The 12814-nt window shown below is 47.2% G+C and overlaps 2 protein-coding genes across 2 annotated transcripts; one reads left to right on the top strand and one right to left on the bottom strand.

The window, feature by feature from the left end:
- The first annotated feature begins 3495 nt into the window (after positions 1 to 3495).
- On the top strand, positions 3496 to 4989 carry LOC107636620 (uncharacterized). The gene has a single exon (XM_016340118.1). It carries the CDS (start codon positions 3496 to 3498, stop codon positions 4987 to 4989), a length of 1494 nt encoding a protein of 497 aa, XP_016195604.1.
- A 1397-nt stretch (positions 4990 to 6386) lies between these two features.
- Positions 6387 to 9371, bottom strand: LOC148568417 (uncharacterized). Its single transcript, XM_088484692.1, has 5 exons — positions 9221 to 9371; positions 8068 to 8207; positions 7812 to 8024; positions 7627 to 7731; positions 6387 to 7412 (listed from the first exon to the last, which is right to left on the bottom strand). The coding sequence occupies exons 1-5, from the start codon at positions 9369 to 9371 to the stop codon at positions 6387 to 6389; spliced, it is 1635 nt and encodes a 544-aa protein (XP_088340818.1).
- Between the last annotated feature and the right edge of the window lie 3443 nt (positions 9372 to 12814).

Genomic DNA, 12814 nt, shown 5'->3' with positions numbered 1-12814 from the left:
ATTGAACCATTCTTAATAGGCAAGTAACAAACTTTAAAATGTTTGAATCAATCACATTAATTTTTGTTACGGACTGCCGGTCCAGCCCAAGAAGCCACCGGGTCGGGGCACCGCCCCACCCAGGCCCAAGAAACCCTAACGGATCCCTTCAGGTCGGTTAGCCGTAATCGACCCGGAGTCCAACCATATCACAACCGCGCCACCAGCCGGGTCGAAACCCCCAGGGTCGGCACCCGAGGTACCGACCCCCCAGTACGGACGACCCGCACGCATGGAAAAGTGACAGCTCAAACTCTCCACCAATGGGCTAGGCCATCATTAGGCCCACCCAGCACGCTATATAAGGGGAGAGGACAGCTCTCCCCCCAAGGTACATCACATCCTTACCTTACCCTGCCACCCTCAGTACGGACTCTGACTTGATCATCGGAGTGTCCTTGCAGGTGGCCACCCCCTCGCTCTGTCCGCCCTCCGACGTTACCAGCATTCGCTCCGCGCTCGCTCGGGACCTCTCTCTCTCTCTCCTTGTCACCTTCCATCGACAACCCGATAACCCGATAACCCCAGGTAACGAACATTGGCGCCGTCTGTGGGGACCCGACGCGGACATGGAGCGATACATCACCTCGGAGGAGCTCCGCGAAGGTGGCGGAGCCCGTTTGAGCAGAGCGAGCTCGATGGCCCGTGATGCTGAGCACCCGAGGCCGTCCGTCCAGCCCAACCAAATGTATACCCAGACCCCCGAGAGGCGCCGTCCTTTCGGTGGAACGGGAGCTGACAGCGCCAAGATCGTGCAGGAGCTCAGACACAGTGTTCAGAACCTGGAGCGGGAGTTGGCGGCAAGGGACCAATCCCAGGGAAACGCCGGCCGCTCGCACGGCAGCGCTAGCCAGTCCCACGCCCGCACCCACTCCCCCTCTCATGCACACAATAGCCAAGGAAGAAGCCTAACAAGGCGCGAAGAGACACACACACAAGCGACCTCCAGACCCACCCGAAGCAAGTCGAAAAGCCGTTGGGGGTCCCAGAAAGAAGAGACCCGTAGACAAGAAAACCCCATCATAATGGGGGCAACCCCTTTTCACCCCTCAATCCTCAAGGTCCGGCTCCCGAGAAACTTCGACAAGCCAACAGACATGAGATATGATGGGACCAAGGACCCCCAGGAACATGTCACGGCTTTTGAAGCAAGAATGAATCTGGAAGGAGTAGGCGACGCAGTCAGGTGCCGGGCGTTTCCCGTAACACTGGCCGGCCCAGCAATCTGGTGGTTCAACACTCTCCCCCAAGGATCCATCATGACTTTCGCAGACATCTCCCAGAAGTTTCTAGCACGGTTCACGACGCGCATAGCGAAGGCAAAGCACCCGATTAACCTGTTAGGGGTCACCCAGAAACCCGGGGAGCCGACCAGGAAGTTCCTGGATAGATTTAACGACGAGTGCCTAGAAATCGACGGCCTCACGGACTCGGTTGCTAGCCTATGCCTAATAAACGGCCTATTGAATGAAGACTTTAGGAAACACTTAACAACCAGGCCTGTATGGACCATGCAGGAAATCCAAAGCATAGCCAAAGAGTACATTAATGACGAAGAGGTCAACCAGGTTGTGGCAGCCACCCAACCCGCCACCCCGGCATGCGCACCAGGCTGAAAGGTACAAGGAGGCTCCTAGAGACGGCACCCCAAACAAACTACCCAAGCAACCACGGGTAGGGAGATTCACGAACTACACGCCACTTACGGTGCCCATAGTAGAGGTTTACCAGCAGATTGCAGACAAAGGAATCCTATCCAGACCAAGAACCCTGAAGGAGAGAACGGGAGGCAACAAAAGCCTTTATTGCGATTACCACAAAGGGTTTGGTCACAAGACTCAAGACTGCTTCGACCTCAAAGATGCCTTGGAATAAGCCATCAGGGAGGGGAAACTAAACGAGTTCTCCCGGCTCATCAGGGAGCCAAGGAGGCGGGAAAGAGAACGCTCGGAGGAAGACCAGAATCGGGCTGTCAAGCCAAGACAAGAACCTCCCGGGGACGCCAACAACCCCCCAGCTTTTGTGGTTAACGTCGTGGTCAGACGAGATAGCCCCCCAAGTCCAAGTCGGCAACAAGAAAGGATTCCCGAGTGCTCTCCATCTCAACAGAGAGCCCCACCATCAGCAGAAAGCCCCCCACCATATCATTTGGCCCAGAAGACAAATGGTTCAATGACCTCCCCGAGAACCCCCCCCATGGTAGTCACAGCAATGATCGGAACGGGACTGGTCAAGCGCATCCTCGTCGACACGAGAGCCGACTCAAATATCCTATTCAGAAACGTGTTCGACGCCATGGGACTCAAGGAATCTGACCTCCAAAATTACCAACATGGAGTCATGGGACTCGGCGATAATTTTATCAAGCCCAACGGAACGATCTCCCTCCCAATCAGCTTAGGAACTGGCGACGCCAGGAGATCGGTTATGGCAGATTTTGTAGTCTTTAGAGACTCCACTGCCTATAACATCATCCTAGGGAGGAAAAACATCAATGAGTTCTCAGCTATAATATGCACCAAGTTCCTAACAATGAAGTTCATAACGGACAAGGGAACGGTTGGTTCCATAAGGGGAGACCTAGAAACGGAAGTCGCTTGCGTCAACGTAAGTCTCTCCTTAAGGAAAGAATCCAAAAAAGCAGCTGGCGTGTTTCTAGCAGACCTGGACGTCCGAATAGAGGACAAACCAAGACCTGAACCAGAAGGGGACATGGAGAAATTTTAGATAGGGAAGTTGGTAGAGAAATTCACCTTCATTAACAGGAATCTACCCCATGAACTCAAAGGCCCCCTCATGGAAGTCGTGAGGGCAAACAGCAACCTCTTCGCGTGGACCCCATCAGATATGCCGGGGTTGGACCCCGAAGTCATGTCTCACCGGCTAGCCATAAAACCCGGAGCCAAACTGGTAGCCCAGCGAAGAAGGAAGATGTCGCAGGAAAGAGCTGAGGAAGTCGCTAAGTAGACAGCAGGGCTGCTAGAAGCAGGATTCATCAAAGAACTCGAGTAATCAACATGGCTGTCCAATGTTGTCTTAGTCAAGAAAGCCAGCGGGAAATGGAGGATGTGCGTAGACTACTCTGACCTGAACAAAGCATGTCCCAAGGACTCTTTTCCCCTCCCCAACATTGACACTCTGGTAGACTCGGCAGCGGGATATCGGTTCCTCAGCTTCATGGACGCCTATTCAGAATACAACCAAATCCCGATGCACCAACCTGACGAAGACAAAACCGCTTTTATAACCCCAGGAGGCACCTATTGCTACAAGGTAATGCCCTCCGGATTAAAGAACGCAGGAGCCACCTACCAAAGGTTGATGAGCAGAGTCTTCCATGACCTCATCGGCAAGACGGTAGAGGTATATGTCGATGATATCCTGGTAAAAACGGCAAAACCGGGCCAACTAATAGACGACCTCTAGGCCGTCTTCGAGGCGCTAAGGAGATACAAAATGCGGCTCAACCCACTCAAATGCGCATTCACCATGGAAGCAGAAAAATTTCTAGGGTACATGATAGCCCAGAGAGGGGTAGAAGCCAACCCGGACAAGTGCGAAGCCGTTCTCAAAATGACGAGCCCTGGGTGCATCAAAGATGTACAACGGCTGACCGGGAAGCTCACAGCCCTATCTCGGTTCCTCGGAGCATCGGCTGAGAGAGCCATCCCTTTCTTTAACCTTATGAAGAAAGGAATCACCTTTGAATGGACCCAGGAGTGTGAAGAGCCATTCAAGCACTTTAAAAGGATACTCTCAGAACCCCCTGTACTCAGCAAACCCGGAGAAGGCGAGTCCCTATACCTCTACTTGGCCGTAACCACGCAAGCAATGGCAGCAGTGCTAGTCAGGGAGGAAGACAAGACCCAACGACCAGTTTACTTCATCAGCAAAACTCTTCAAGGGGCAGAGACAAGGTACACAAAGCTGGAAAAGCTAGCCTATGCCCTGCTAATTTCATCAAAAAGACTGAAACAATATTTCCAAGGGCACACAATCATCCTAAGAACCGACCAAGCCATCCGACAAGTCCTCCAAAAACCTGACCTGGCAGGAAGGATGATGGCATGGGCAGTGGAGCTATCCCAATACGACTTGCAGTATGAATCAAGGCAAGCAATCAAAGCCCAAGTCATGGCTGACTTCCTCGTAGAGGTCACAGGGGAAACACCCGACATACCGAACACACAGTGGAAGCTCCATGTTGACGGAGCATCCAATCAAACGTTCAGAGGAGCCAGAATCATCCTCGAAAACTCGGCTGGCGTAGCCTTCGAACAATCTATCAAGTTCGAATTTCCAGTCTCCAACAACCAAGCCGAGTATGAAGCCTTGATAGGAGGACTGATGCTAGCCAAAGAAGTCGGAGCATCAAGGCTGGAAGTCAGCAGCGACTCCCAAGTCGTCACTTCCCAAGTAAACGGCAGCTACCAAGCCAGGGATGCGCTGCTACAGAAATACTTGGAAAAAGTAAGAGAACTATGCAAAAGCTTCAAAGAAATCACAATCCAGCATGTTCCCAGAGAAAGGAACACCCGAGCCGACCTCCTTTCCAAGCTCGCAAGCACCAAACCCGGCACGGGGAACAGATCTTTGATCCAAGGGCTGGCAACGGAACCTACGATCATCATGTGCACGACCCAAGCACCAAACCCCCCCTCATGGATGGACCCGATCTCCCGATATCTAGAACATGCAGAAGCACCTCCCAACCAAAAAGAGGCAGAATTTATCAAAAGAGAAGCTCCCAAGTACACGATCATACAGGGACAGCTATACAAGCGAGGGCTCCACCAACCACTACTAAAGTGCCTGTGCCCCGACCAGACAGACTACGTCCTGAGAGAGGTACACGAGGGGTGTTGTGGTCACCATATCAGGGGAAGATCTCTAGCAAGAAAGATCATCAGGGCGGGATACTATTGGCCCACAATGATGTCAGATGCCTAGGAATTCACAAAGAAATGTAAAAAGTGCCAGGAGAATGCCAACTTCCACAAAGCACCTCCCGAGGAACTCAACCTAATGTTGGCCCCCCGACCTTTCACCCAATGGGGAGTCGACCTCCTGGGCCCATTCCCCCCAGGACCCGGGCAGGTGAAGTACTTAATAGTGGCCATAGATTATTTCACCAAGTGGGTAGAAGCAGAACCACTAGCCAACATATCCGCAGCGAACTGCCAAAAGTTCATGTGGAAACAAGTGGTCACAAGGTCCGGGATACCGGAAACTGTCATATCGGACAATGGGACCCAATTCGCCGACAAGAAGTTCAAAGGATTCTTGGAAGGACTAGGGATCAATCAAAAGTTCTCCTCAATCGAACACCCTCAAACCAACGGCCAAGTTGAAGCAGCCAACAAAGTTATCCTAAAGGGGCTGAAAAAGCGACTCGAAGGAAAGAAGGGCTCATGGGCAGAAGAACTAGCCCCAGTGCTATGGTCGTACAGGACCACCCCCCAGTCATCCACCGGGAAAACCCCCTTCCGACTCACATACGGGGTCGACGCCGTCATCCCAGTCGAGATCGGGGAACCGAGTCCGAGGCTGCTCCTCGGAGGGGGGAGCGAGGCAGTTGAAAAAGACCTAGCCGACGAGACAAGGCAAATGGCACACCTAGCAGAAGCAGCAATCAAACAGAGAGTGGCTCTTAGATACAATGGCAAAGTATTGAAAAGAAACTTGGGAGAAGGCGACCTGGTCCTACGGCGGAACGACATAGGACCCCCAACACAAGGAGAAGGCAAGCTAGCCGCAAACTGGGAAGGACCTTACAGAGTAAAAGAAGTCCTCGGCAAAGGAGGTTACAAGCTAGAAAGGCTGAATGGGAACGAGGTACCGAGGACATGGAACATGGCGAACCTCAGAAGGTTCTACTCGTAAGAAGGGGCGACCAACACAACCCCAGCCCCCATGATTCGCCTTTACGTTCTCTTTTATGCTTTACACAAATATCTTCTATTACTTGAAATTATTTATGCATTATATATTTCTTTGTCTAACAACATCATAAGCTTATCTTTTGCAAGTTCATTCTATCCCAAGTCTCAAATAAAGCGCAGCGTAAAATGGTCGACCCAACGGTAACCCGGGACTGATCACCCCGGGAACCATAAGGGACCAAAAGCAAAAAATGGCTCAAAGAAAGTAAATACGATAATAAACGGATTAAAGCAAAAAAGCCACGACGGCCCGAACATGCGAAATAAAGAGCAAAGGCCGCGACGGCCCGAACAAAATCCAACAAATACGAGCACAAAAAGTGTTCAAATACAACTAAAGGGCGCCCACCAGCAAGCCTAAAAAGATAAACATTACAAAGTAAAACAAGACTATATCCAAATGATTCAAAGGATGTCAACAATCTTCCCACCTTCCACAGTCTTCATCGCACCAATCTGAGAGAGATCAAGGTCGGGAGCCAGCACCACCACCTGTAACTTTATCCCTTTCTCAGTCAGCTTAACGGCATCGCGAGCTCCCTTAGCAAGATCTTTGTTCCTCTTTTTTAAGGCAGCCACCTCTTGAGCAGCCGCCTCCGCCGAACTCTCCGACAACTTCAGCTTCTCTTCCAATTCCTCAACCCTCTTCTTCATGGCCGCAGTCTCACCACGAGAGGCATTCAGGTCCTTCATCAAAGCCATATCCTGATCGACCAGCCTATTAATCTCCTTAGCATCCTCCTCAGCTTTCTTCTCACGATCAGCCAACTTAGTCTTCAAAGACTCCTCCCGAGATCGTGAATCCGTCAAATCCTTCTGGGGATTTCTAAGCTTCACCTCCATGGCATGATAGCTACCTAGGACGGGTTCAACCTTCTTAGCAATGGCAGCGGCACGAAGAAGGCTACGGTAAATCCACCTGGCCTGCCCAGAGAGGTTGGCCTCATGAAAAAACTCCTCGGTGCCGGGGAGCAGCTGAGACTCAATAAAGCCCCCAGCATCGAAGTTTTTCTCCATTACCGAGAGGGCCTTGCCGGTGTCCCGCTTCCTCTTCTTAACATTTCCCACAAGTCTCAATTCATCATCACCAAAATCTTCCTCAAAGACCTTCACCCCCACATCGGCAGCCCCCTCAACCTGCTCGGGAGGGACGGCATCCCCCTGATGAGCCGGGCCAGCCCCGCCCACCTGGCCTCCGGTCTCCCCGGTCTCCCCGACCTCCTCTTGTCCCTGGCTCGCCGAAGGATGAGACGGAGAGTCGCCCCCGCCCTCTTCGTTCCCTTTGATGAGACTCATCAAATCAGCTAAAGTCCTCTTCCCGCCAGCCATAGAAACTGCGAACAAAGGAGAAAGGAAAGACGTCAATAAGTAAGAAAAGAAAAACATAGGAAGCGCAAGGAAGAAATAACCCACCAACATACGACCGACCGGCTTCCCGGTCCCCCATTAGCAAGCGAGGATTAAGGTTCTTATCACCAAAAATAGCCAACAGAATGTCAGCAATGCTACGATCCTCCGAATTTAGCCAATCATAAGACACCTTTATAAGATAATCGGATCCCGCACCAAAACTCCAGTAGGTCGGGATCAGCCGGGCTCCCTCAGCCGAAAGCCAAAAAGGATGATGCCCTTCTACCGGTCTAACCTTGAAAAAGGTAGACTTGAACCCATGAAAAGAGTCCTCAAAGAGACCAAAGATTCTACGCCCCTGTTGGGCCCTAAAAGACATGTAACCCTTCTTAGCCTTCCCCTGGATAGAAGGGTTCGTGAGCAGAAAGAGATATAGAGAAAGACGTTTACTGAGAGCGGTAGCTCAAGGAACTTGCAGACCATTTCAAAGCACCGAATGGAGGCCCAGCTGTTCGGATGAAGTTGCGACGGCGCAACATCGCAGCGATTCAGCAAGCCCATGACAAAAGGGGAAAAAGGTAGACGAAGCCCCAAAGTCGTGAACATGGGCTCGTAAACCCACAGCCAATCAACAACCGTTGGGGAAGCCAAATTCTTATGGCAGACGCGCTCCCGAGCAGCGGGGACAAAGACCTGGTAAAGCAACTCCTCAAGACCCCCCACACAAGAGTCCGACTTGTCGTAATTTCTGGAGCCCTTCCCTAGTCATCTTGGAAGAGGTATCCTTCACATCAGAAGAAACCCAAGCATAGTGGTCGATGAAGTCAGCCAAGGGGCGCTGGGCCTGACTCGAAGAAGCAAGACGATCGTTCATACCTACATTGGGGGCACCACTAAAGTCAACACGGGAAGTCGGAAACCCTCAAAACAAGAAAGCAAAAAAGAAAACTATGAATCTTCCCCTAAACCCAGAAATGCAAACAAAAACCCAGGAAAAACCCAGAAATGCAAGCGAAACCCAGGAAAAACCCAGTGGCACCCCCTCTAAAAAGAGAAAACAAACAAGAAACGCAAAAGACCCAAGCATGCAACAAAGCAAAAGCACCAGAAATAAAGCAACAATCGAAATGGGGGAAGAACCATGAAAGCTTACCAGAAGAGGCAGGAAATTGCAAAATAAAGTAAGGGACAAGATGCTTCAAGCAACAACAACAGTATGAACAGAAGAGGCAGCAGCGTTGAGGAACTTGCGAAGAAGAGAACGAGAATAGTAAAAGAGAGGAGTGGGGGTTACGAAGTAAAAATAAAAGGAGGAAAGCGTAACCGCCGAGGAAAAGCACCCAAAAGGCAAGGGCATATCTGTCATTTCACCCAAAATTTCAAATCAACGAAGCGATAGACATTTAATGCTCGGCGCCAAAACCAAAAAAGTGGCACAGAAATCGAAGCGACCAAACGTGAAGGAAAACAAAGCACCGCCCACGAACTGCCGAGAAAAAGAAAGAGCTCACGACAAACGCGCCCAGCCACGAGTCTGAAACCTCGAGGTTGACGCGTTGGGGGCACTGTTACGGAGTGCCAGTCCAGCCCAAAAAGCCGCCGGGTCGGGGCACCGCCCCACCCAGGCCCAAGAAACCCTAACGGATCCCTTCGGGTCGGTTAGCCGTAACCGACCCGGGGTCTAACCATATCACAACCGCGCCACCAGCCGGGTCGGAACCCCCAGGGTCGGCACCCGAGGTACCGACCCCCCAGTACGGACGACCCGCACGCGTGGAAAAGTGACAGCTCAAACTCTCCACCAATGGGCTAGGCCATCATTAGGCCCACCCAGCACGCTATATAAGGGGAGAGGACAGCTCTCCCCCCAAGGTACGTCACATCCTTACCTAACCCTGCCACCCTCAGTACGGACTCTGACTTGATCGTCGGAGTGTCCTTGCAAGTGGCTACCCCTCGCTCCGTCCGCCCTCCGACGTTACCAGCATTCGCTCCGCGCTCGCTCGGGACCTCTCTCTCTCTCTCCTTGTCACCTTCCATCGACAACCCGATAACCCGAGAACCCCAGGTAACAAACAATTTTTAATAAAGATTTTGAAATTATGAAACAAAATAAGAAAAAGATTTTTGAAAATTAATTTGAAATTTTCAAAAATTAATTTGAAATTTTCGAAAATTATGAAAGAAAAATGAAAAAGATTTGATTTTTGAAAAAGATTTGAAAAAGATAGAATTTTTAAATTGAAAATTTGATTTGACTCATAAGAAACAACTAGATTTTTTTAAAAAATTTTGAAAAAGTCAACTCAAATTTTCGAAAATTTATGAGTGAAAAAGGGAAAGATATATTTTTTTATTTTTAAATTTTTAATGATGAGAGAGAAAAACATCAAAAAGACTCAATGTATGAAAATTTCGGATCAAAGCAAATGATGCATGCAAGAACACTATGAATGTCAAGATGAACACCAAGAACACTTTGAAGATCAAGATGAACATTAAGACTTATTTTTGAAAATTTTTAAGAAAAGAAAAACATGCAAGACACTAAACTTAGAAATTTTTAATTTTTAGACACTATGAATGCAAGAATGCATATGAAAAACAAGAAAAGATGCAAAACATGAAAATGCAAAGATCAAACAAGGAAATTCATCAAGAACAACTTGAAGATCATGAAGAATGCAATGCATGAATTTTCGAAAGTGCAAGGAAGAGATAAACATGCAATTGACACCAAACTTGTGATTTGACACAAGACTCAAACAAGAAACATCAAAAATTTTTTTGGTTTTTATGATTTTATTAAATTTTTTGGTTTTTTCGAAAATTAATTGGAAAAAGCAAAATAAGGATTTCAAAATTTTTAATAGGAATTCCAGGAATCTTGCAATGTTAGTCTAAAGCTCCAGTCCAGGAATTAGACATGGCTTACTAGCCAGCCAAGCTTTCAGTGAAAGCTCCGGTCCAAAACACTAGACATGGCCAATGGCCAGCCAAGCTTCAGCAGATATTGACTACCTCCCATGTATACAACAACTATGTGTGTAACTGCTAAATGGGTGAAGATCAACAAGCTTATGTGATGATAAGTTGAAACCCCGATCCAAAAAGATTAGACATGGCTTACAGCCAGCCAGGATTCAACAAATCATCATGAAACACTAGAATTCATTCTTAAAAATTCTGAAGAAAAATATATTTTTGAAAATATTTATTTTTATTTTTATATTTTTTTTCGAAAATTAGAATAATAAAAACAAAAAGCTTAAAATTAAAATAATATTATCTAATCTAAGCAACAAGAAGAACCGTCAGTTGTCCAAACTCGAACAATCCCCGGCAACGGCGCCAAAAACTTAGTGTTGTTGCCGGACCAAACTTGGCACTGTTGTTGCCAAAAACAAATGCGAAATTGTTGTTCGTTCGATCCCCGGCAACGGCGCCAAAAAATTGGTGCACGAAATTGCGATCATCAACAATGGCTCCAAAGACTTGGTGCTCTCAAACGTGAATCACACTTTGTCACAACTTCGCACAACTAACCAGCAAGTGCACTGGGTCGTCCAAGTAATAAACCTTACGTGAGTAAGGGTCGATCCCACGGAGATTGTCGGCCTGAAGCAAGCTATGGTTACCTTGTAAATCTCAATCAGGCGGATTCAAATGGTTATAGTGAATTGATAATAAAAACATAATTAAAATGAAAACTAGGATAGAGATACTTATGTAATTCATTGGTGAGAATTTCAGATAAGCGTATAGAGATGCTTTCGTTCCTCCTGAACATCTGCTTTCCTACTGTCTTCATTCAATCATTCCTACTCCCTTCCATGGCAAGTTGTATGTAGGGCATTACCGTTGTCAATGGCTACATCCCATCCTCTCTGTGAAAATGGTCCAATGCGCTGTCACTGCATGGCTAATCATCTGTCGGTTCTCGATCATACTGGAATAGGATTTACTATCCTTTTGCGTCTGTCACTACGCCCAGCACTCGCGAGTTTGAAGCTCGTCACAGCCATCCCTTCCCAGATCCTACTCGGAATACCACAGACAAGGTTTAGACTTTCTGGATCTCAGGAATGGCCGTCCATGGGTTCTAACTTATACCACGAAGATTCTAATATCTCAGACTCGGTCCTCTGTATTAGATATCTAAGAGATATTCATTCTAGCTTGTTTGCATGTAGAACAGAAGTGTTTGTCAGCCACGCATTCATAGGTGAGAATGGTGATGAGCGTCACATAATCATCACATTCATCATGTTCTTAGGTGCGAATGAACATCTTAGAATAGGAATAAGTTTGAATTGAATAGAAAAACAATAGTACTTTGCATTAATTCATGAGGAACAACAGAGCTCCACACCTTAATCTATGGTGTGTAGAAACTCTATCGTTGAAAATACATAAGTGATAATGGAGTTCATTGGTCTCGGCCCCAGAGGGGAACCGGAGTCACCAAGACTTCTAAATACAATAAAAAAGTCCTATTTATACTAAACTAGTTACTAGGGTTTACAGAAATGAGTAAATAATGCAGAAATTCACTTCTGGGGCTCACTTGGTGTGTGCTTGGGCTGAGCATTGAGCTTTACACGTGTAGAGGCTTCTCTTGGAGTTGAACGCCAGTTTGTAACCTGTTTCTGGCGTTTAACTCCACTTTGCAACCTGTTTCTGGCGTTTAACTCCAGAATGCAACATAGAACTGGCGTTGAACGCCAGTTTGCATCATCTAAACTCGAGCAAAGTATAAACTATTATATATTGCTGGAAAGCCCTGGATGTCTACTTTCCAAAGCAATTGAGAGCGCGTTATTTAGAGTTCTGTAACTCCAGAAAATCTACTTTGAGTGCAGAGAGGTCAGAATCCAACAGCATCTGCAGTCCTTCCTCATCCTCTGAATCTGATTTTTACTCAAGTCCCTCAATTTCAGCCAGAAAATAACTGAAATCATAGAAAAATACACAAACTCATAGTAAAGTCCAGAAATGTGATTTTTATTTAAAAACTAATAAAAATATAGTGAAAACTAACTAAATCATAATGAAAACTATGTAAAAACAATGCCAAAAAGCGTATAAATTATCCGCTCATCATTACTCTTTTCACTTTGTCTATTTACTCTTATTTATCTCTTTAATATGCTCTGGTTATTCTTTTCTCTATATCTATATTACTCTTTTCTCTTTATCTCTTTACTCTGCTCTGGTTACTCTTTTCTCTTTGTTTCTTTGCTCTACTCTGGTTTCTCTGTTTAACATATGTATTTATAGCTTATGTAAATTTTGGTATGAATAGTTAGCCTGTCCCAAGTATAGGTTCATTAAGTCTACACTGAAACAGTTTAAATTTTCATATTATACCTAACCCTAGGCGCAACTTAAGAACTAACCATGTTGCTCCTAGTTCGTTTGCTAATCTCTATTCGATTCTGTCGTTAAAAGTTTACAGACTTTTTCTTCAATTTTCATTTCTT

This window comes from Arachis ipaensis, chromosome B4 (genome assembly GCF_059453495.1).
Source record: "Arachis ipaensis isolate K30076 ecotype BB chromosome B4, ASM5945349v1, whole genome shotgun sequence".
In the NCBI taxonomy this organism is placed as follows: domain Eukaryota; kingdom Viridiplantae; phylum Streptophyta; class Magnoliopsida; order Fabales; family Fabaceae; genus Arachis; species Arachis ipaensis.
This window is presented reverse-complemented; position numbering and strand designations above follow the sequence as displayed.

Bases quoted from the DNA above. Each gene is read 5' to 3' on its own strand.
- LOC148568417 (XM_088484692.1), bottom strand. From the start codon at position 9,371: ATGGAAGGTGACAAGGAGAGAGAGAGAGAGGTCCCGAGCGAGCGCGGA. The intron at 8,025-8,067 runs GTCGGACTCTTG...TTGCTTTACCAG, and splicing joins GGCTCCAGAAATTACGACAA to GTCTTTGTCCCCGCTGCTCG. The intron at 7,732-7,811 runs GTCTGCAAGTTC...CCTTCTATCCAG, and splicing joins CCATTCGGTGCTTTGAAATG to GGGAAGGCTAAGAAGGGTTA.
- LOC107636620 (XM_016340118.1), top strand. From the start codon at position 3,496: ATGCGGCTCAACCCACTCAAATGCGCATTCACCATGGAAGCAGAAAAA.